General features: G+C 35.5%; 5 protein-coding genes and 1 long non-coding RNA gene across 10 annotated transcripts in view; 2 read left to right on the top strand and 4 right to left on the bottom strand.

Moving 5' to 3' along the window:
- Positions 1-2,585: 2,585 nt before the first annotated feature.
- On the bottom strand, positions 2,586-7,352 carry LOC123008406. Its single transcript, XM_044404189.1, has 7 exons — positions 7,011-7,352; positions 6,853-6,952; positions 6,110-6,809; positions 5,395-5,734; positions 3,254-5,339; positions 3,111-3,203; positions 2,586-3,057 (listed from the first exon to the last, which is right to left on the bottom strand). Exons 1-7 carry the CDS (start codon positions 7,040-7,042, stop codon positions 2,947-2,949), a joined length of 3,462 nt encoding a protein of 1,153 aa, XP_044260124.1. The 5' UTR covers positions 7,043-7,352; the 3' UTR covers positions 2,586-2,946.
- A 231-nt stretch (positions 7,353-7,583) lies between these two features.
- Positions 7,584-9,180, bottom strand: LOC123008412 (UV excision repair protein RAD23 homolog B). The gene is made up of 5 exons (XM_044404196.1): positions 8,963-9,180; positions 8,835-8,913; positions 8,648-8,786; positions 8,092-8,600; positions 7,584-8,042 (listed from the first exon to the last, which is right to left on the bottom strand). The coding sequence occupies exons 1-5, from the start codon at positions 9,026-9,028 to the stop codon at positions 7,846-7,848; spliced, it is 990 nt and encodes a 329-aa protein (XP_044260131.1). The 5' UTR covers positions 9,029-9,180; the 3' UTR covers positions 7,584-7,845.
- Positions 9,181-11,422: 2,242 nt separating this feature from the next.
- On the top strand, positions 11,423-12,070 carry LOC123008413. Its single transcript, XM_044404198.1, has 3 exons — positions 11,423-11,485; positions 11,532-11,864; positions 11,912-12,070. The coding sequence occupies exons 1-3, from the start codon at positions 11,423-11,425 to the stop codon at positions 12,068-12,070; spliced, it is 555 nt and encodes a 184-aa protein (XP_044260133.1).
- Positions 12,071-14,974: 2,904 nt separating this feature from the next.
- Positions 14,975-17,684, bottom strand: LOC123008409 (coronin-6). Its single transcript, XM_044404192.1, has 6 exons — positions 17,501-17,684; positions 17,226-17,423; positions 16,734-17,019; positions 16,513-16,677; positions 15,701-16,335; positions 14,975-15,652 (listed from the first exon to the last, which is right to left on the bottom strand). The coding sequence occupies exons 2-6, from the start codon at positions 17,421-17,423 to the stop codon at positions 15,470-15,472; spliced, it is 1,467 nt and encodes a 488-aa protein (XP_044260127.1). The 5' UTR covers positions 17,501-17,684; the 3' UTR covers positions 14,975-15,469.
- LOC123008414 lies at positions 16,476-18,324 on the top strand. Its single transcript, XR_006412952.1, has 2 exons — positions 16,476-16,883; positions 18,088-18,324. It is a non-coding gene; the product is annotated as an uncharacterized LOC123008414 (long non-coding RNA).
- An 840-nt stretch (positions 18,325-19,164) lies between these two features.
- Positions 19,165-21,328, bottom strand: part of LOC123009023 (unconventional myosin-XVIIIa) — a 43,224-nt gene continuing 41,060 nt past the window's right edge. For all 5 annotated transcript variants that reach the window (XM_044405115.1, XM_044405116.1, XM_044405117.1 and 2 more), the window contains 2 exons: positions 20,257-21,215; positions 19,165-20,205 (listed from right to left, as the gene is read on the bottom strand). In XM_044405115.1, the coding sequence (XP_044261050.1) occupies positions 19,686-20,205; positions 20,257-21,215 (1,479 nt within the window). In that variant the 3' untranslated portion in view covers positions 19,165-19,685. The remainder of the gene's footprint in view (positions 20,206-20,256; positions 21,216-21,328) is intronic.

Genomic DNA, 21,328 nt, shown 5'->3' with positions numbered 1-21,328 from the left:
AAAGTGTAAAATTTGAAATTAAGTTGAAAATTGTGTGTTTTGTATATTTTTTAAAAAGAAAATTGACCATTTTTGCTAAAACAAAATGTTTTCAGTTTTAGTAAAATTATTCCATAATTCTGCCGCTCACTATATTTTGAAAAAATCACTTCAGAAACATTAACATTGTGTAATATTATTGTCATGATTTATCATTTAGGACAAACAGTTTCTAAATTCTAAATTTTTAGGACGATTTCTAGAATTTTAAAATATTGTTTTTGTAATTTTAAATTTTTACTTTCTTGTCTTATTTTGTTGTTTCTGAACATTTTCGTCATTTATCATGTTTTCGTTTTTAGGGCTTTTCATTTTATCATGAAGCTTGATATTGATTTCGCATATTATATAAAATGCTTCTGCGAATTAATGCGATAAGAAGCTAAGGTTAAGGCCACTCTTCCTAATCTCCAAGAGTTATAACACAGGTTGGAGGTTGATTCATGTGATTAATTTACTAGTAAATTTCTGATAACACAAAGAAGTTACAATTATTCACAATTTTGTCCAAAAAAACAAGTTACAAAATGCGGAAAACACCAAATTTGGGTCATTGTACCCAACAAATTTAGAGATTCTTTCATTTATCTTGCGAATACAAGAAAGAATCATCGTTAAAAGATCGTTTACTTCGACCCTCGATAACGATGATATTCTTGTTTGTCAGTAAAGAATTATTTACAACGAATGAAACAATGACTCTTTTCAGGTGGACTTTAAGATCAAATAATTATATTGACTCGGATAAACTAATCTGTATTATGGAGCCGTTTTATGACTAATTTTCAATCCGCATTTTATCGTCAGGTCAAAAATAAATTTAGAAATTTTCAACTCGATGTCTTATCTCGCGAAATTATGTAAATTTCTGCTTAATAACAACTTCAACTGAGGAAAATTCCATCGGAAGGGCCAAGTAATCTTCCAATTAATGTCCCTTTGTTTTCTCATATGGACAGGAAATTTGTTTAAGTGGACAAACGTTACGACAAAATTCAGTTTTATCAAAACAGAGAAAAATAAAAACGAATGTGACAATAAAAATAAGAGATTATTGTTGTTGTGATTTAAGAAAATAAGGATAATAAACCTCATTCATATTAAAATGTGGCACAGCGTTTTTTTATCATTGTTGCTAATGCGGAAGAAGGTTTATGGAAATAATTAATAATTTCAAAATTTAAATATCTCGAGATAAAACAAGAAAAGCTTTAGTATTGTTGTTTACACCGATTTATTAATAAAGTGAAAGATCACAGGTCACACAGTTCGTTCGTTTTTCTTTCATTGAATTTGAATAACAACGAATTTTTCTCAAAAAATACGCCAGGTTTTTCAGGTAACTGAAACACACTGTACCAATTGCACAACAGTGTTGAATTACACAAATCTTGATTGTCATCAAATCCGGCTTGAGATGATTATTTTTGTGGTTTTTATCACAGTGATAGCGAGAGGTCAAAATGGAAAAAGGAAATTTCTCGAGAAAATTCAGGTTGGCAAGCAAACAGTCTTATCTTATTATTGTTTCATTAATCGTTTCACTGGTCCTTGAACCAGAGAGAATGATCGGAAAGTATTTTTCTTGAGTAAATAGGGAAAATGATTTAAATTCCAACTAATTGTTTAAATATTTGAACGGTTGATCATTGAACGAAGGATTTTTCGATTTGGAGTTGGAATCACTGGAGAGAAATTTTTATCGGCCTTGAAAACTGCGATACAAGTGTCATGAACTTTACCATAATGCAAAAAGTAGTTTACGTAAAGTGATAAGACTGAAAAAAACACAAAACCAAAGTTTTATTCTGTTGCGTAATTTGGGACCTTTTAAAATACATCGATGTTAAAGTTAGCTATTTTTTACTATTTATAAATTTAGTATCAGGGAAAACTGTCTCACATTCGCCACTTTGTTGTGTGAAATAGAAAAATCCAGAAGAGGAATGTTTTGAATTTATCTCCACTGTTACAGTGGAAATTATTTTGGTAGGAACAAGGTTCAAATCGCTCCAATTTGTGTGAAAATTGTAACGTAAACAAGAGATAAAATCTGTAAAAATAATCATCAATAAATTAATTCGTTGAATTAATAATGTTGGAAAGTTATCACTTTTCCGTCGTAAATTAAAATTTGTTTACTAAATATTCCTATTTGTTTGAATAGGCGAATAAGCAGACGGCAATGTCAATTAAAACAACTTTGTCATTATTACAGTCTTCAAATTAAAAAATCCTTTAAACAATAAAAAAAAAAAACAAAAACATATACACGACCTAAAAAACTATTAATGAAAAAATAAAAGTGCACTTCTAAGTCTGTTTACAGAAAATTGTACATACTTGAAAAAATCTCTGTAGTATAAACTGAAGTAATTCAATAGTATCTTGTTCAACGAGTGAGAATATTGGCCATTTCCATGAAGATAAAATTGTCTTGCGTGATTTGGGTGAATTCTTACAATTAAAAATTAAATTAACTCATTTGGAACTGTTAGTTTAGAGAAATTTGAAGGGGCTGTAGTGTAGATCGTTGACTATTACAATAAACGTGAAGAAATTTTATTCAACACTCTTATGCAACTACTCCTATATTACAGTGTTTCAAAAAAAAATCTAAAGAGGATAAAAGAACGTCTTATGTACATGTATTCGTTAAATAAATACAAAGTATGTATCACACTTAAAATTAATGATAAAGCCTATCGACCTTACGTAGACAATTAAATCAATCACAATAATAAATGAAATAAAAATAATTAAAATACTTCAATTAATGATGCTTCAACACATTGATTCAGTCTTCACAACAAAACTAATAAAATCTAAAAAACTCAGTAGTAGGGTATAAAATGTTCGGACCACCGCCTCTCGCTCGGGTATATTTGGTTGCCTAACCGACACATTTTACATCCAAACTTTTGAATTAAAGAATTTCTTTTTAACCAGTCTCTTCTCAGGCAGTTGCCTTTCGAGCTCATACAAATGTTCCCTATTCCTCATCTCACTAGCATAAGACTGGAACAAACGAACATCAAAACCAGAAAAACAACCCTAATCTACTCTATTACAAATTTGATTGCAATTTTCTTCGGAATGGACTCACACATTGCGAAAATTGAGTCCCTTTTTAATTCTAAACGAGACTCGTCCTCGAACAAAACCTGTAATTTTTTATAAATCATTTGTTATAATTATAACACAAAAAACGTACCGTAAATATGCTACAGTTGCTTTCTCCTAAATATTCAGCGTCATAAATTGTGCGATCTTTCCACCTGACTCGCAATTTTTGACCTACAACCGGTATTTTCCCCGCATCCCAATCAACCAAATCCGACAAAACAGCGTCTTTGCAGAAACTTTGATCAAACGGGAAATAAACACAAAAATAAGTCACTATTTTTATATCAATAACTGTTGCTTTATAAAATCGACCATTACGGTGTTTGGCCCAAACTAAATCTTTCAATTTAATCGGAAACTCATCATTGGTTTCATCCCGAGCCGGTTTTTTCCCATCCAATGACAATGAACTAACATTCAAAAGTGGTAACCCTGATTTGAGATAATTTTGTACATCATTAGTAAAATTATTTAAGACATCGACTAATTTGACTTTTGGTTCTAGTGGGGTCAGTTTGGCGATTTTGTCTAAAATTTTCTTATTGTACGAATGGAAATCCGTCATTGTGTTGTTATTATTCCTCGACCACTTTTTACCAACTTCTTCTAAAAGTTGGGTCAATGAGAGTGGTTTCTTAGGTGGCCTTCCACGTCTTCTAGCTAATAACAATTTTTTCAAAGCTTCAATTTTATTATTATAGAACTTTTCTCCGTTTTTCATTCCCAAAACATGTTGAGTTATCTGTTTTAATCGTTCTAAACTTAATTTTTTCGTCGGTCGATTTCTCTTCTGTACTATGTTAGTTTCCGGAACCTCTTGTATGTTAATACTGTTTGATGAATTTTCATTCATTTCGGTATTTGGTTCCGAATCGTCGCATTCGCTACACGAACACGTTTCGCATGAACACTCCGAATCCGAATCGGAACTTTCGGAAGGACTTTTCTCAAAGTCGATCGTTTTATCCAAAAGTACGATCGGTTCATCGAGTTTTATAGCACTGTTCGTCATTGGATAAAATCTGTCTTCGTTCAAATACGTAGTCGTACAATGATTCACAGTGTAATACTTGTGGTTACTCCAAATCAGATTCGGCTTACGCTGGTAATACCCTTGAGGTGTGTATGTTGGAGGCACTGGATTCGGACTTACTTGCACGGTGGGGGCTTCTTCGACAGGTACTGGATCCAATTTCGGCATTTGGTCACTACGTTCGACAATAACCGGCTCGGGTTCGGTCAAATTCGGCATCGAACTGCTGGCTAAATCAGGTACTACTGACGGTGGTGGTGGTGGTGGTGTTGGTACAGGATTCTTCTTTTGTTTATCGTTATTTTTCGTCGTAAGAAAATTGAGAAAAGCATCCTCGTAGAGTGATTTACGTTCGACTGGTTTAATTTCAGGCGGGGGAACTACCGGTCGTGATTCGAGCACTGTTAGAGTCCCTTTCGACGTATGAATCGTTTGTACTTTCTGTTCCATTCGGAACTGTTCACTTGAATCTTTGACTTTTCGAAAAGCTTTCAATTCATTCAAAAGACTGCTTTTCGGTGGTGTTTCTTGAGGGGGCCCTGTGTGTTCCTGCATAATTGTTTGTTCATGCTCCTCGTGTGCTTTTCGTATAATATCGTCGATTTCCTTCTTAACTTCGCTGTTTGACGTATCAGGACTGGTCTGTGTCGACGATTTATTATGTTTGCATTTCTTATGCTTGTGTTTATCGTGTTTATGTTTGTGTTTTTTATGGTGGAGTAGTTTATTGGTTTCTTGGGCGACGAGAGATTTAACAAGTTCAGAAGTGTCAACAGGTGCAACAATTTGTCCACAGACTTTCTTACTTTGGCTGTTACAAGGGGTGTAAATTCCGGTTAATTCATTTGATTCCGATTCTTCTTCGCCATCCTTAGTACGCTTTTTGGGAGGACGACCTCGTGGACGTGGTTCTTTCGGTTTGCGTTTTTTCGATAGGAATTTTCTACGATTATTGACACGATAACCGGCATCACAGATTGACGCGTCTTCGGCTTCGATTTCACCAGCTTTCAGCCAAATATCCTCCAAAACTTCCAATTGTTGTTCATCGGGAGGAAACTCCCCATTCACGTATCCCATGTCGTCCTCTTCCATCAACTGGAGTTGCAATTCGGCCGGAAAATCAACCATAGAATAATCCCTGAAATTTACACTTGAGATAATCCTCAAAAAAAAAAAATAACTAAAACACTCACTGAGTATAATTCATCATCCTGCCAGCCTTTTTGGCCTTCTTCAATTGACCTTCGATCAGTCCTGCCGGCAAAGAATCATTATTTTTATTACAAAGGATGTCTTGAGGGAGAGGCAAAGGTGCGGCGACTTGTTTGTTTGGTTCTTCAGGATGTGGACCGATGTCTTCACCTTTCAACCACATTTCATAACGATCGGATTGGAAGCGTTTGACGAAGGTGTCCATCGAGATTTTTACCATGTCTTTACTGCAAGTGCACTGAGAGGCCCTTTTGCCGTATTCGATCCAACGTTCGCAGGCGAAGTTTGTCGATTCGGCACAATTAAAGCCATGATTAAAACCTAAACAAAAAAAAATGATTTTAATTTTTGTCTCTTCTGTCCATAATTTATTAATTTTTTTCCAGTGTTCTCCCACATCGACAAAATCAAAGGAAATCAACCTTCTTCGAATAACAAGGCCATGGAAGGACATTAAAAAGGGTAAAGTTCTTGTTTGATTAATAATTTATCTAATTAAAACAAATTATGTTGGTAATATTTGTAATTTTTTGTTTTGTGGTATTTTTCATTGAATCATTATTTGCTTATTATCACAATTACTGGATGATTCAGTGTGTGCGGTAATATTTGTTAACAGTTTACTTCACTTCAAAGAAAATTCATTCCTTTGAGTTGTTTTTTTACAAAGTTTAACAAACATTACACAATTCTTACCGGCATGATATCCGTAAGGAAACGTGATCATAATCTCGCCGGCCTCTTGCGTGATTTTGTTGTACGGAATTGAGTACTGCTTTAGAATTTGGGGCGAAATTAGTGTCATCTTATGCCTTAAGAAGGCCTGACATGTCTTGTAACTACTGGGGAAAAAACCATTTGCCAGTCGTTCCAATCTTCGGCCATGTTCTGGTGGTATCGAATACCAAGTTTTGGGTGCCCCAAAATGCAAATAATTGATTGAGTACAAATCCATGTCTTCTGTATGCCACGCAAATGTTGTTTTCCACATCCCGAAATACAAATATGCCGTATTGACTCCTTCTATTGAAATTCCGTAATCTTCATTGACATAATCGAGGATTGTCCCTAGACGATTTATGTTCCATTCATTGACTGTATCATCGGTGAGACTACCAGAGACATCAGCACCGTAAATAGGGGCGACGTAGGTGATATTTTTCCAGTATTTTCGTTCCAAGTCTTCATAATCAAAGTGTCTGGGTGTGGCATAACGTTCGGAATTGGCCAATTCACAGTATTGTTGGACGGTCATGGATTTTTTCTGGATGTTGATTTGTTGGTACAGACCTTGTTTTCCGGTGACGACTTGACAAATAGGGGCTGGAATTGTAACGTCGAGTGTGTCGATAGCATAGCCGGATTTTCGGGGGACCCATTCAGGGGGCGGAATCACCTAAACCCAAAGTGAGGTTATGTCAACAAACAGAGTGTCTTACTTTTGCCAAGCCGGCTTTGTGTGCCCCTTTCGACTCCATGTGTTGTACGTACTGAGAAAAGTCCTTAAATTCGTCCCAAGTTGGCCTAAAGACCATAATTCTGCAAAAAAAGGGGAAAAATCAACCGGTTTTTTTGGGGTGGTTTTGGCGAGACTTACTTGGGACATCTTTGGTTCGAGTCCGTTGCCATTTTTGGGGCTTCACGTGAACTAAATCACTCAAAATCGACGAATTTCATAACTTTTCGACCAATTCGCGTGTTTTGTTGACGGTGCAGAGAAATGTCAAGCCGCCATCATTGACACACTGGAGTGCACGTATGCAAAAAAAACACTTGGAAGAAACGAAAAAGTGCGCAATTTCGTATGTGAGACAACCGAATGGTTTAGGAACGGTTCGTGGGATTGTATTTTGGGGCAGTTTCAGTGATTTTTGGCATTTTTTCGCGATTTTTTTAACGAGAAAAAAACTCCACGATTGACCCACAACACTACCTTGGGGACGCGTGCGCACTAGCGCCGTAAACACGAGCGGATGGTCACGTTACCAACAAACAATGTTGCCGCTTTACGATATTTGACAGAGACGGAGAGATACAAATTGAAAGTAGAACGGGACGAATTTTTTTTGTCGGTAAATTTGGCAACATGGCCATAAGTCAAGTCACCCCCCCAAAACAATAAAAAGTTATTTATGACATTAAAAAATCGATAAAAATTAAGAAACTACAAAACATTGCACTGTTTTTTTTATTAATTATCGTATTTGTAATTATTACATGAGATAAGCTTGTAAAAAATGCGAATCAGAATAAATAAATCAATTCCATTACTGCCAAGTATATTACAAAATAATTCAAGAAAACTTGTTTTTTTTTATACCAACAGCCTATTTACAAGCGAAATACGTACAATAAACACATCGTTTATTTCAAAAGTACAATTTTTAAAAATAATGACAAAATTAGGCGAAACATAACCTCAAAAAAGCGTGTTAGTCATCAAAATTCTGCGACAGCAGGAAATTTGCTGCTAGATTTTCATTTTTTTCACACGCGAAATACGCTTGGACTACTAGATGTTCGGGAAAACCCAAAGCCTTCAATCTCTCAATAGCGTCTTTGTCTTGTGGGGTGAATTGAATTGTTGTTCCCTGGGGCGGAGTCCCACCTCCCTGTGCCGCTACGGGGGCTAAAAACCGACATTAAGTATGTACACAAATCTAGGTTAGGTGTCTCACCGGCAGGTGCATTTCCAGTCGCAGCAGGAGCCCCCGTGGAGGGTTCATTGAGCAGTCTGACGAAAGATTCCTGATTTTGTGAAATCAGGTTCAAAAGTGCAGGATTTGTCTGTCCTAATTGTTGCAAAACCGCGTTCAAAAGTTGGGGATTTTGTTGGACAACCTGTTTCATTTGCTGGAATTGTGGTTGGCTGCGCAGGAAGGCGAGGGGGTCACTAGCGTCCGACTGTCGTTCGTCGATCCCTGACATGCTGGGGGCTGCCTCCTGGTCCTCCCCCATGGCCGGGATGCCATTAATGAGGTACTCGACAGCCCGATCGGGGTTGTTGTAGCTGGCGCGGAGGGCCTGCTCGACCTGGTCACGGGGGTAACCCATGTCGACGATGTTCTGAACCATGTTTTCGTATTCTTCGCCCATTAGGAGGGCGGATTCCGCTTCGCTGCTCAGATTTGAAGCCGGTTGGGCGGGAGTTGGGGCTGCCGGGGCAGGGGCTGGTGCAGGTGTCGAGCTACAGTTTCAGGGTTAGGTTGCGCGGGTTTGAGAGGGGGCACAAACCTGGGTTGAGTCGTGGAATTGTCGCCACTGGGGGCTACTTCAGTACTACCAGAGTCGGGTTTTGAGACCATAATCACGATAAATTTGTCCTCGTCGATGTTGTATTCGGATAATGGGGCCTCATCTTTCAAGATTTTACCTGAAATAGGGGCTGGTTTGGAGGGGAAATGGCGCCGGTGATGCTTACCTCTGTAGATTAGTCTCTGGTAGTCCCATCGGTACTCTTTACCCTTTTCGGCTTCGATTTGTTGTTTTAAGTCTTTGACCTGGAAAGGAATTTGATTTAAAGGAATTTTCGGGGGGGAAAATGCGTACCGTTTTAGACGGGTCTATGTGAATAATGAAATTTTTTTGATAAAGATTTCTCACTGTTATCTTCATTATCGGCCGTATTTTTTACACCGATAGGTCCAATTTCACTAAATTTTCAATTATCACTGCTGTGGGGGAAACACTTTACGGTATTTTTAGCTAAATTATTTGGCTCAATGATGTAGCAGAACTGCTACTTTTGACGGCCATATTACCTTAGTTTGAAAGCACCAACCCAACAACGCCAAAGTTACTAGCAAGATTTCTTAAACAAAAGTCGCCAGAAAAATTAAAATCTTAAATAAAAGGCACCTAAAGCACTTTTTCCATTAGTTGATAACTACCAGATACACTTTTTTAGCAATTGTAAATATATTTTTTTATTTTCGTTTCATTTTACGCATTTGAAAGTACTATTTTTTTCAGTTATTAGTTTAGCCGTAATAAAATAAACTTGTTTTTTTTTAAATGGAAATCATAGGGGGCTATGGCAATTTTGAAAAGCTTATTTTTTTCTGATCTAAAAAATATATATTTGTAACAGAATATTTTTTTATAACTATACTTAAAAAGTAAAATACATATTTTGTGTTATAATAGTTGGCCATGGAAAAACTATTTCACTCCAAATGTGTACATAATAATCAATAAGAGTTTTGTGAACTGTAAAATAGATGAAAAAATAGATAAAATTATAAAGATTTAAAAAATACGATACGGTAGAAGCACTGAACAAATATCAGAGCGCCACAGAACAAAATTATTACATATTTTTAAAAAATCCAAAAATAGGAAAAACAAATGTGTTAACAGTCAACACAATTTTTTTGGTGATCTAATGGAGGTAGGATAACGTTTCACATTGACGGAATTTGGGTATTTGAATAACCATATCGTCGTTTTTGTGTCATATAAAATATATTTTATTGAAGAATTAAAGCGGCTTTTTTTTACAACACTCTTTGTATCACTAGAAGTTGCAATGGTAATGTTAGCTTGTTTAAAAACAAAGAAATGTTATTATTCGCCAATAAGTTGATTTACAATTTATTTTGCATCTTTTTCATCACTTAGTACTTAGAAAACTCTTTCATTAGTGACACTGGTTGAATATAATATACTTTAAATCCTTTTAGTTGAAGATGCAACATTTTTTCATGACCAACTGCGAACAAAAATCAAAGATTTTTTTTGCTAAAAATGTATTATAATAATTTGTTACAAATATATATTTTTTAGATAAGAGAAAACAAGCTTTTTAAAAATGACATAGCCATCTATGATTCCCATTTAAAAAAATACAAGTTTATTTTATTACGGCTAAACAAACAACTGAAAAAAAATGGAAACTACATTATTAAATTCTACGTAAAAAAGTGCCTGTATAATGTTCTTATTTCAAATCTGTGTCTTCTATAATAACGAAGATATGAATTTTTTTAGATTTTGCTAAAATGTCAATTTTTGTCTATAAGTCGAAAACAAAAGACGATAGCGGGATGCGGTTTTAACCAATATTATTTTCTCAAAAAATGAGCCCCAGAATGTATTACTCCTTTTTAGCTAAACCTCTTAGTTTCGGAGATTCCCTATTTGGACATCCAAAATGCAGCACCCTGTACAGTGGCGCAGCGAGAACAAAATCAGGCAAAATTATTTTGTAGGGGTAATGAAACTTAAATTATATTTTAGAAACAACCAAAACTCATTTTGAATTCAATTATTTTCGATGTTGTGATAACTTTGGAAAATTCATAAATTTTTCCTTTTTTTATTTTGTAAATTGCAGCAAAACTGTACCTTCATGATACAATATATTTTGACGTAGACATATGTAAAATGTTCCGAGAAATCGATTGGCATTGAGAAACTTGCAAAATTCTTGATCGTTTAGAAGTTATAGTTGAATTAATATTTTGGAGTTTTTTGACTTTATTAGTAATTTTCTCGATAACTATTTAACGTAGGACAAGTATCTTTTTTTTGATAAAAAATTAAATCTGCTTTTCAACAATATCAAATGCGAGAGGCTAGCACGGCTAAACAAACAACTGAAAAAAAATGTTAACTACATTATTAAATTCTACGTAAAAAAGTGCCTGTATAATGTTTTTATTTCAAATCTGTGTGTGTCTTCTATAATAATGAAGATATGAATTTTTTTAGATTTCGCTAAAATGTCAATTTTTGTCTGTAAGTCGAAAACAAAAGATGCGATTTTAACCAATATTATTTTCTCAAAAAATGAGCCCCAGAATGTGTTACTCGTTTTTGGCTAAACATCTTAGTTTCGGAGATTCCCTATTCGGACATCCAAAATGCAGCACCCTGTACATACAGAGTTCACAATTAATGTCATTTTTTTATCATAATTATGATCTGATTCAAATTTCGATAAACCGGCTCGTTAAGGACCATAACAAGAGCAGAGCACCCATCGAAAACCCATTAGTACCAATTAAAATGCACAAAGCGGTGGTCATCCTTTGTGTGTTTTATTTTTTTCATTTAACTCTCACAGCTTTTGTAAGTTTTCCTGTGTAAAATCCGAATTTTAGGGTCAAAATTCCAGATGAAAAACCGCTATGAGGTTGAGGTGGAAAACGTTCTAGCTTGTCCCAACAACAAACAAATCGGGAGCCCCATTCGAAACATTAAATTTTTGCGTTATAACCGAACTCACAAATCTCTGACTTATGATTTTACATATAGTCGACCACTTGATGAGAAAATCGGTGGTAGCGTTACAGTGGAAAGATGGGGTGATGGGGGTTGGATTGGTATACCTTTTATGGGCTTTCAACCGAATATTTGCTCTTATATACTTAAATTTTTTGGAAGTGTGTGGGTACAGTTTCATAGGAGTTTAGGGATTAAACATCCGGATAAGTGTCCCATTCCTGCGGTTGGTATTTTTGTTTTTCCAAAGTTGGATACAATGAGCCATTTTAGGGGAATTACTCGCTTAAGAATTTCGTGATTGATACCGAAGAGATTACGGTTCCGTTTTGGAGTGGACGGTTTAGGTTCACAACGACGTTTCAGGATGTTGACACGAAACAAACCATTTATTGTCTTATTTACATAATCAAAATAAATGAAGTTTTTTGAGGGAAATTTAAAATAAAACCATAAATTGACAAAAATATAGCAACATAATTGTTAACACTTCACACTGGTTTATTTTATTCCTGAAATCCGTAGCTCCAGAACATTGCTTTGCCAAGCCCAAACCAATGTTCTTTGATTTTGCCCAATCTAGAAATTTTCGGTCACAGATTTTAAACTGGTTTTTGCTTAAATAAATACGCTGTATGGAACAAGTTTCGCAAATTATTCCTGTGAATTGTCTTAAAGGATTTCGTCCTAAAAGAATATTTTGGAAACTGTAATTGTTGAAAATTCCTTCAGGCAGTATTTTTAACAAGTTGTTACAAAGATTTAGAGTCAAGTTGCTTTTTTTGAAATCAGTGAAAAAGTCGTCATTCAACTGATCGATCTGATTATTATATAACTCAATGTTAAAATAATCCGTTTCAACAAAACTGAGACTTTTCGGTTCTAATTTTGTGATGTTATTTTCTTGTAAACCCAAACATGCTAATGTGGGAAGTTGATGATAATTCAGCGGATTGAAACGTTGTATCTTGTTTTTGCTTAAGTCAAGATATCTGCAATTTGGTAAATTCGAAAAAGCTTCATTTTCAATCATCTCAATTCCATTCTCATTTAAAAGTAATGCAGTTATTTTAAGATCTGCAAAAGTTTGCTTCGCGATGATTGGTATTCTGTTTTCTGTTATTGTGATAGACTCGTTTATGTTTTGGTTGAGAAAAATATTTGCTTCAATTTTCTCAATATTGCTTCTCTTTATTTCTATGTGCATAATTTTTTCCTGAATATTAAACATTGATTTGCAAAGAATTGGGATATTTTGGTTTGCGATGATGATACCGCGTTCATTTTTCTCCGATGTTACTACAAACTTGGTACAATTTTCTGATTCAAAATTTTCCAGTTTGACTACTTCGTATTTAATTAGTTGCTTTACACCACAATTATTCGAAAGTGTCGCTATTATTTCAACGCAAATTAGGAGAGAATTGAATGTTAAAATAATCTTAGACATGATTGAGAATACGATTTTTTAGATGGTTTTCGGTATTTATAGTGAAATCTTTCAAAATAATGGGCCTATTAGACTAATGGTGTAATTTATTCATAATAAAGCGAAAATTGCTACATCCACAACTTTTTAACTGTTCTTCAATTAATCCACTTATTAAAGAAGCTTTTACCACAACTTTCGAAACATCAGAGTTGCTCAAAGCACGAAAAAAATGCTTATTTACAAAATAAACATTTTTAATTCTACGAGACTATTTCTTTCAAAAAACCGTGCAATTCCACCACGGTACGCAACTTTCTTCATTTTCATTGCCCCAATTCCATGCAATTCCACCACTGTAAATGTTATTAATTTTAAACACTTGTGAAATTATAAAATAACGAGTCAATTATTTTGGTGTCTAGTGGGGAAAAAGTTTAATTTGAAAAAATATTAAAGTGTTTAACTACGCCACTGGTTGAATTGGAATAAAAGAATGAAAAATTTTTCACAGAGTAATCTTACCGTGATTTCATGAATCAGTAATATTTTTTTTTTTGGCCTTTACGAAAAGTTAATGCCAGAAATGGTAGATGCACAGGAAAATTATTTTAAGAGTATGCATTTTTTTGTAATCTTTTTGATTGCAAGAACGTAATATTTTATACGTTATGAAATTACATTTTTTGTAATTATGCTTTTATCGTTAATATTTAATTTAACCTTAAATTATAAAAGATGGAAAACTGAAACGGTTGGGTAGATGGCAAAATGTCTTTGTTAATAACGTTCTCATTATTCTCTCTATTTTTTTTTCATGTGAAATGTGACTTCAATTGTCCTAAAAATTCGAAACCAATAATCTACAAGGTAGAATTTAATGGTAATGAGTCTAATTACATAACAAATGTGGATACCGTTATTACATACCCAATATCTGATAATTTTGGTGTTGATTCTAACATATCAACAATAAAAATTACTCTAACGACGCAAAAAGTTGGAGTTTTATGTAATGATTTTTTAAATCTTACTAGAATGATTCACACGTTAATGTTTATGAATTGCTCAATTAAAGAAATTGAAAGCGAAACTTTTCAAAATGTAAATGTTAAAAGTGAAATTATGTTATCGACGAACCCATTTACCATAATAACAAAACGGACTTTTGTGAATCTGGAAGTCACTGAAATTAGTTTGTGCAGTAATGAAATTGAAGTTTTAGAAAACGAAGCGTTTTACAATTTGACCAATTTGAGAAAAATCAATTTGTCTCAGAATAGAATAGGAGAAATAGGCCCGTACTCATTTTGTCATGTCCCACAGTTGTATTTTTTGGACATGTCGATCAATGAAATGGAAAAATTGGGAGCTAATTTTATTACGATTGAGCAAGTTGGTGAATTTAAACTTTTTTTGGGGCAAAATAAAATTACTCGGATTGAGCGAAATGCATTTAGTTCAATCGAAGCAAAAAAAATTGTGTTAGATCTAAGACACAATCAGATAACCAGTTTACCTGAACAAGTATTTGATAATAAAACCTTTGAACAGATTCTTTTGTTGGGAAATCCGTTGAAAAATATTTCAGAAAATTTATGTAAAGAGTGCCACATCGAATATTTGTTTTTTGATACAAATGTTTTAGCAAATGTTAGTCTGGATTTTTTAAATTGGGCAAAAGAAACAAACATTCGTTTAGGTAAGTTTAGATCTGGATGTGGTTTGGATCAGTTTAATCAAATTTGGTTATTTTGGGGATTAATTCTTCTCCTAATAAAATTAAAATAAAGAACATGTTTGTAGTATTTTAACAACATTATAGCAATTTTTCTTATTGTGAAGCAATTGTTGACACTTCCTCGTATAGATCACCGTGGGTGTTGTTGATAACTAACAGACACAGAATCTTTTCAATTGTATTTGTAAAAATACTAATAAAACAATTATTAGTTTTCATCTGCAAATGCATTACATATTTATACATTTATTTACATTATTCGTTGTTAAACATGGAACACACAAACTTCACAACAGAGAGTTGTCAAATGTAGCCTTTCAGTCAAGCCAGTATATTTACACGTCATATTTGCACAAAAACTTTATATACATATTTGTAAAAACCCGATTTATTGTCATGTAATGAATCAAAAGGCCACATCGACAACCCTCCTAAAAAATTATAAACTATATAAATATAACGTTTCATGAAAATAATATCTATATCTATGCAATTAACAATCGTATATAATATTAAAGAGCACTTTGGGGTGATAAAAAATGACAAAAGTGTTAAAAAAAATGATAAAATAAATATATTATACTTAGGTAATGTATCAAAAAGAAGCGATTGCAAACAATTTGAGCACTTTGATAAATTAAGGCAACTTTTGTGCTTTTGTTCATACTTCGTCGTCTCCTAAAGGGTGACCGGCATTCAGACCGTCACCACCTGACCCGTCTTCATCAGCGTTGGCTTTGCTCAACGCCACCTCAGCTTCCAAAGCCCGGATTCGATTCTCATGTTTCACAATCATTGCTTTCAACTTTCTTATCTCATCTGCAAATTCTTGCAACGTCTTATCCTACAAAAAATTGTCAAACATGCAACAAAAAACATCAAAAAATATTACCGGAATTTGTGTCGCGTTTTGCGTTTTCCCACTCTTCGCTTGGCCCTTATCCAAAATATTTCTTTTCGTCACTGTAATCGTTGCTTTTGATTCGGGCGGTTTGTAACCGTCTTTCAACGAGATCAAAATCGGTTCGGCATCCTTCCCTTCGATCCATTCTTCTGCCGTTAAGGCCGGATTGTCGCCCAACGTATCCGGATATAAGTCCTCTTGAAACAGTTCGGATTTCCTCGGCACTGTCATTGTTATAACTTGACATAGGCCCGAGTTATTCAAACGGTAAAACCTCGAGATTTCGCATGAGGTGACGTCACAGCCGCGTTTCGGCATCATTCCAATGCCTCGTTGCGGATCGGGTGTTTGAAACGTGTTGATGTAATGAACGAAAGGTGGCTCTGCTGTTATCTCGAAATATCGTATAACAGAATCGCCTTTACCGCACAAATAAACCAAATTCGTGTCGGGGTCGTACAATGGAAACATGACACCGTTTGAAGTGTCCAATTCGACCATCACAATGGGTTCATTGAGGGCGTCAGGGGTGCGAAGACTGTATTGACGTTCAGACATTTTCGAAAAACCTGTCGTAAAGACGAGACCATGTCTAAGGAAGATGGCACGGGTGGCTTTTGAACCTAAAATTTGAATTATTTTAAAACACCCCTCGTATTTGTCAAGTGTCAATATCCGATGAATGGTGTTATGTCACGAAAAGTGTCAAGTGGTAACATCCGATGAACTGATTTATTTAGTTTGACATTTAGTTGACATAACCTTGCTTTTTGTGACATTTTGTCATTTGGGGGGCTCACCTTCGTGACAAACCGCCTCCGATTCAACCTCCCCAGTCCTGGGATTGATAATTCGTATCTTTTTGTCTTTGCAAGTGGTCAATAGTTGGGATCCGTCCCAATTAAAGCAGGCACTGTAGACGATATCAGGGTGACAATCAATTTTGACTAGGGCTTCGCCGGTGCCTGAAATTGGGCAATGTTAGGTTCGGTTGAGTTTTGGGGTTTGTGGGGGGGCTTACCGACGTTCCAAATAACCACTTGATTGTCACTCCCGGCGGTTAGAAGTACATTGAGGGCTGTGGGATGCCAGAGGACTAGCCCCACGCGTCTTTGGTGATAGATGAGGTCGACGACCGGTTCGGTGAGAGTCTTGATGAGCCCCCCGTCAGGTATGTGCCATACTTTGACAACGCAGTCTTCTGATCCGCTCGCGATGACATTATCGTTATGGGGGCACCAGGCGATGTCGAGGACGGGTCCCTTGTGCCCCCCGACTAGGGGATGGTCGGCGGCGAGTCGTCCAACCTGAAAAAACGTGTCAAGTATGAAAATTGCAACAGTTTGGCAAGCTTTCAAAAACTGAATTTAGACCGTTTTTGTGTAAAAATAGCCACTGACTAAATATAAATCGGTGCATTGAATGAATCACACGCTTTTCTAGGTTTTTAAAATTCATGAAACACTTTCTCTGAGGCGTTTTTTGAATAATTTTGGGGGCAACGTTGGGGTACCTTGTTGTGGGGCAGGACGATGAAGGCGCCTCCGCCGGCGCTTTCAACGATGATTGCGAGGAATTTCGGGTTGACGGCACAAAAAGTCGCGTCCCATGAACTTTTACTGACTCTTATGTTATCATAGCATTGCTCCCTTTTAAGGGCCTGGCCGTAAACGTGACGAAACTTTGAACTACGGACTACACGGAAAGACATCTGAAACGGGGCGGGTTATCACAAAGCAAACATAACCTAAAAACGTCATGTTTTCAGGGGCAGAAAAATACACTCACCTTTATTTCACTTTATTGCCAACGTACGAATGGACTATTTACATCGATTGCTGCTTAAATTGCGAGTTTTTCAAACGTTATTTAGATGCACCACATATCTAGTTCATGAAATAAGACAGAAATCCCTTATTTGGTTATGCGAAAATTTTGAAACGTCAAATGCACTTGTGGCGACATCTTTGAATGAAATGTCACTACATTTTTTCTATTTTTGCCGAAATTCCCCAAATAGCACACATTGTCAAATGTTGCGATATTCAAATAACCGATTTTGAGTCAAATTAATACACTGGGCGTAATTTCTGTGATAAAATTAAGATTTCTCAAATTGGGGGTTTTAGTATGTTTAGGTTGCTAGTAAGGAGGCGTAGGAATTTGAATTTGAGCGGATGTCACGCACTAGGGGGGCTTTTTGCCAACATAAACTACCAATTCAAACGTAACACTTTAAATTGCAATATTTATTAAATTTATGAAAAATGACTGGTGTAGAACTTGTAGGAATTAAAACAACGACTATTATGTTAATTCCTACAAGTTATTTTTCAACGTTGTTACTTGAATCTGACTATTTCTGTGATCCACAGAAACGCGAAGATCCGTATCCGTCTCGAACGCGAACTTTCCGAAGTCTAACACAAGAACAAGGAACTTCAACAGTCGTCCGAACGTCTAAAAATGGGACTTTTATACGCCCGAAGTGACCTGAATGGCATCTCGGAAGAAGATGAAGACAGCGATGGCGGTGTCTAAGTCTCTTCAGTACATTTTACCATATTCTGTATTATAATTTCACTGTTGTTTAAATATATTGTTTAAAAATATACTGATTTGTTTTAATTTTCCATAAAAAAGAGGACTCCATCAGAAACGCGCTTTCATTTCTGCAACCTTGTTACTCTGCTGATACTTTCAAAATTTTTGTTTATAGCGAAATTTTGAATTTTTATTAAAAAAGTATCAGGAGTAACAGGATCATAGAAGTGCGAAGAGGTATTTTCGCGGGAATGTTAAATGTCCCGCCAAAATATCTCTTTGCGTTCCTGTGATCCGGTACTCCTGATATTTTTAAAATTTGGTGAAAATTTCGCAATTTTTATCGAAATTTCGAATTTTTAAAAAGTATCGGGAGTAACAGGATCTTATGAGTGCGAAGAGGTATTTTGGCGGGAATTTTAAATTTCCCGCCAAAATACCTCTTTACGTTTATGTGTTCCTGCTACTCCTAATAATTTTAAAAATTTGCAGTCAAAAATTTCGCCATGATTTTTATCGAAAATTAACAGATTTTTAAAAAGTATCGGGAGTAACAGGATTAAAGGAGTGCCAAGAGGTATTTTTCGTAGAATTTTAAATTTACTTTTCCCGCCAAAATACCTCTGCGTTTCTGTGATCCTAGTACTCCTGATAATCTTAAAAATTGTGTTTTTCTTTTCCAAAATTTTGCGTATTTTAGCGAAATTTTCAATTTTTTTTGTAAAAGTATCAGGAGTAACAGGATCACAAAAACGTAAAGAGCAATTTTGGCAGGTTTTTTAATCTCTTTGTGCTCTTACTCCTGATACTTTTTCAATAAAAATTTTCGCAATAAACAAATTTAAAAAATAGGTATTAGCAGTAACAGGGTCACAGAGAAAAAAGAATGTAAATAAAACAAATCAATATATTTTTAAACAATATATTTCCACAACATTGAAATTATAATACAGAATATGGTAAAATGTCTAGGTACAGAAGAGACTTAAAAAATTTAAAACCTAACACTTATTACGTTTCAACTGCTATAATACATTGACCGATTACTATAAACATTGTGTCAGTGTGGGAAGCGTATATACAGTACATGTCTATAAAGAATATATCAACGATTTTTGTTTCTTCAATAAAAATCGTCTATACACAAATAATTACAACTGATAAAACAAAAACAATTGAATAAACTATTATTAATAAACCTGGCCCCTTCTAAGGAGTTTGATTGCGTCAACATTTCTTTCTTTTGATTACTAATAAATCTTGAGAGCGTTTTAAGTACGATTACAGTTGTATAAAAACTCGAAATCATCTCAGTCTTATATCACAATAAAAAATAAACATTTTCTGATCAAACATAATCAGAAGCGACTTCATCATCCTCTTGTCTGCAGAACGTCATTGAGATCGTTCGACAGACATTCGCCGCCACTCAGGCATACGACGAGTCTTTTCCCACAGTACTCGAACGACTGCTCGTCGATTTAAAATCATTCAACGACTTGTTATTGGCCAAGAAAGTGCTCACAGACTCGTCCGAACTATACGTATCTTGCTCGCTGTCTGAATTATCCGACGTGCTATTATCAAGCTCCCCTTGAATGGCCGCTTGCAAGTCTTCAATACGTTTCAATGCCAACTTCAAGTCTGTTCTCGCCGTTGACGTTTCAGCCTCTAATGCTTCGTATCTCTTCTCCAATTCTTTCTTCTTTTGTATCACTTCCGATTCTTTTACTAGACTTTCATTAAGTGCTTCTTTCACTTCGCGTAAATTTCGTTGCAATTTTCTAATCTGGTCTTGGCTTTGTTGCTCACGGACTCGAGCTGTTGCCAATTCCGATTGGAGTTTATCGACGGCCTCTTTCAGACGGGTTATTTGGACTTCGAGACGACCTCTGGTGGTTTGCTCAAGTTCCAGTTTCGACTCCAATTCTTTTACCTTAAGTTCAGTTCTGTAAAAAAAAAACAACAATATTTTGTCAAATCGATAGTTTCACACCCACCTTTTAACAAGAAGATTCGACGACGCATCACCCATACTTTCAACCGACTCTAATTTAGTTGTCAGTTCTGCCAACTGTTCTTTCAAATGGTTACGTTCAACTTCCAATTCCGACACTAATGACACTTGTTCTTGCAACGCAATCTGATCAAGTGACATTTGTTGCACAGCCGCTTTGTATTTCTTAAGTACTTCAGCTAATTCCTCCTCATTTTCTTCGATTTGACTTTGAAGATCGCTCTTTTCTCGCGTCAAAACAACGACTTTTTGTTCAGCTTCATGCCTCATTCGGTTTGCTTCCTCTAAAGAGGCTTGAGTTTCAGATAAATCTGCTTCAAGACTTTGTTTTGTTTTAACAGCCAATGCCCTTGCACATTCCAAATCTTCAAGTTGGTTTTTCAATTGTCTTATCATTGCTTTTCCCGGATTATCGGCTTTTTGTCGTTCCAATTGCGTTTGAGTGTCCCTCAACAATACTTTTGTCCTCTTCAAATCCCTTTTCAATCTGTGAAGAAGTGCCTCATCACCGGCCCGATCATTACGTTCCGATTCGGCAGCCGCCGCTAGTCTTCGTTCCAATTCGTGTTTTTCTCGCAACAGTTGTGTTCTTTCTTCGTGTTCGTTTTCTAAATGTGCTTCCAATGCTTTGACTTTCTTCTGAGCGTTACAACGAACTTCTTCCAGTTCTTCATCACGCATTTGTGCTTCTTTCTTTGATTCTTTTCGCATCGATTCCAATGACATTTCCAGACGTAATTTTGCTTGTTCTAAAAGCTGCACTTGACCGGCTAATTCATCAAGTTCTTCTTCTTGGTCTTGAAGACGACGCTCACATTCGATTTTTTGGCGTCGGAGTTGAGTCACCTCTTCTTCCGTCTTACCACTACAAGTGATTTCGTCCAATTCACGCTGGAGGGAATTCAATTTCTCATCTTTAAGTTCCAACTCAAGACGGGTGTCCTAAAGATAAATAAGTTATACAGGGTGTTCCGACTAAACTCCACATTAGAAGTGTTGGAAGTTCGAATAATTGTATTTATTTGAAAATTGGTACATAGCCATAAACCACTAAG

The sequence above is a fragment of the Tribolium madens genome, unplaced genomic scaffold (assembly GCF_015345945.1).
Source record: "Tribolium madens isolate multiple individuals breed KSU strain unplaced genomic scaffold, Tmad_KSU_1.1 Scaffold_71;HRSCAF=194;Tcas5.2_LG6, whole genome shotgun sequence".
In the NCBI taxonomy this organism is placed as follows: Eukaryota; Metazoa; Arthropoda; class Insecta; order Coleoptera; family Tenebrionidae; genus Tribolium; species Tribolium madens.
The sequence above is the reverse complement of the archived record's forward strand: the minus strand, read 5'-3'. Positions and strand labels throughout refer to the sequence as shown.

What these genes read in the sequence shown, in the direction of transcription:
- LOC123008409 (XM_044404192.1), bottom strand. Translation starts at nt 17,423, where the DNA reads ATGTCTTTCCGTGTAGTCCGTAGTTCAAAGTTTCGTCACGTTTACGGC. An exon ending in AGTGGTTATTTGGAACGTCG is followed by an intron (nt 16,678 to 16,733) that starts GTAAGCCCCCCC and finishes GCCCAATTTCAG; the next exon opens with GCACCGGCGAAGCCCTAGTC. An exon ending in AAAACGCGACACAAATTCCG is followed by an intron (nt 15,653 to 15,700) that starts GTAATATTTTTT and finishes AATTTTTTGTAG; the next exon opens with GATAAGACGTTGCAAGAATT.
- LOC123008406 (XM_044404189.1), bottom strand. Translation starts at nt 7,042, where the DNA reads ATGGCAACGGACTCGAACCAAAGATGTCCCAA. An exon ending in ACAAAGCCGGCTTGGCAAAA is followed by an intron (nt 6,810 to 6,852) that starts GTAAGACACTCT and finishes CTTTGGGTTTAG; the next exon opens with GTGATTCCGCCCCCTGAATG. An exon ending in GCAACTGTAGCATATTTACG is followed by an intron (nt 3,204 to 3,253) that starts GTACGTTTTTTG and finishes AAAAAATTACAG; the next exon opens with GTTTTGTTCGAGGACGAGTC.
- LOC123008412 (XM_044404196.1), bottom strand. Translation starts at nt 9,028, where the DNA reads ATGAAGATAACAGTGAGAAATCTTTATCAAAAAAATTTCATTATTCAC. An exon ending in ACATAGACCCGTCTAAAACG is followed by an intron (nt 8,914 to 8,962) that starts GTACGCATTTTC and finishes ATTCCTTTCCAG; the next exon opens with GTCAAAGACTTAAAACAACA. An exon ending in GACTGGAAATGCACCTGCCG is followed by an intron (nt 8,043 to 8,091) that starts GTGAGACACCTA and finishes GTCGGTTTTTAG; the next exon opens with CCCCCGTAGCGGCACAGGGA.
- LOC123008413 (XM_044404198.1), top strand. Translation starts at nt 11,423, where the DNA reads ATGCACAAAGCGGTGGTCATCCTTTGTGTGTTTTATTTTTTTCATTTA. An exon ending in ATTTAACTCTCACAGCTTTT is followed by an intron (nt 11,486 to 11,531) that starts GTAAGTTTTCCT and finishes TCAAAATTCCAG; the next exon opens with ATGAAAAACCGCTATGAGGT. An exon ending in ATAAGTGTCCCATTCCTGCG is followed by an intron (nt 11,865 to 11,911) that starts GTTGGTATTTTT and finishes GAGCCATTTTAG; the next exon opens with GGGAATTACTCGCTTAAGAA.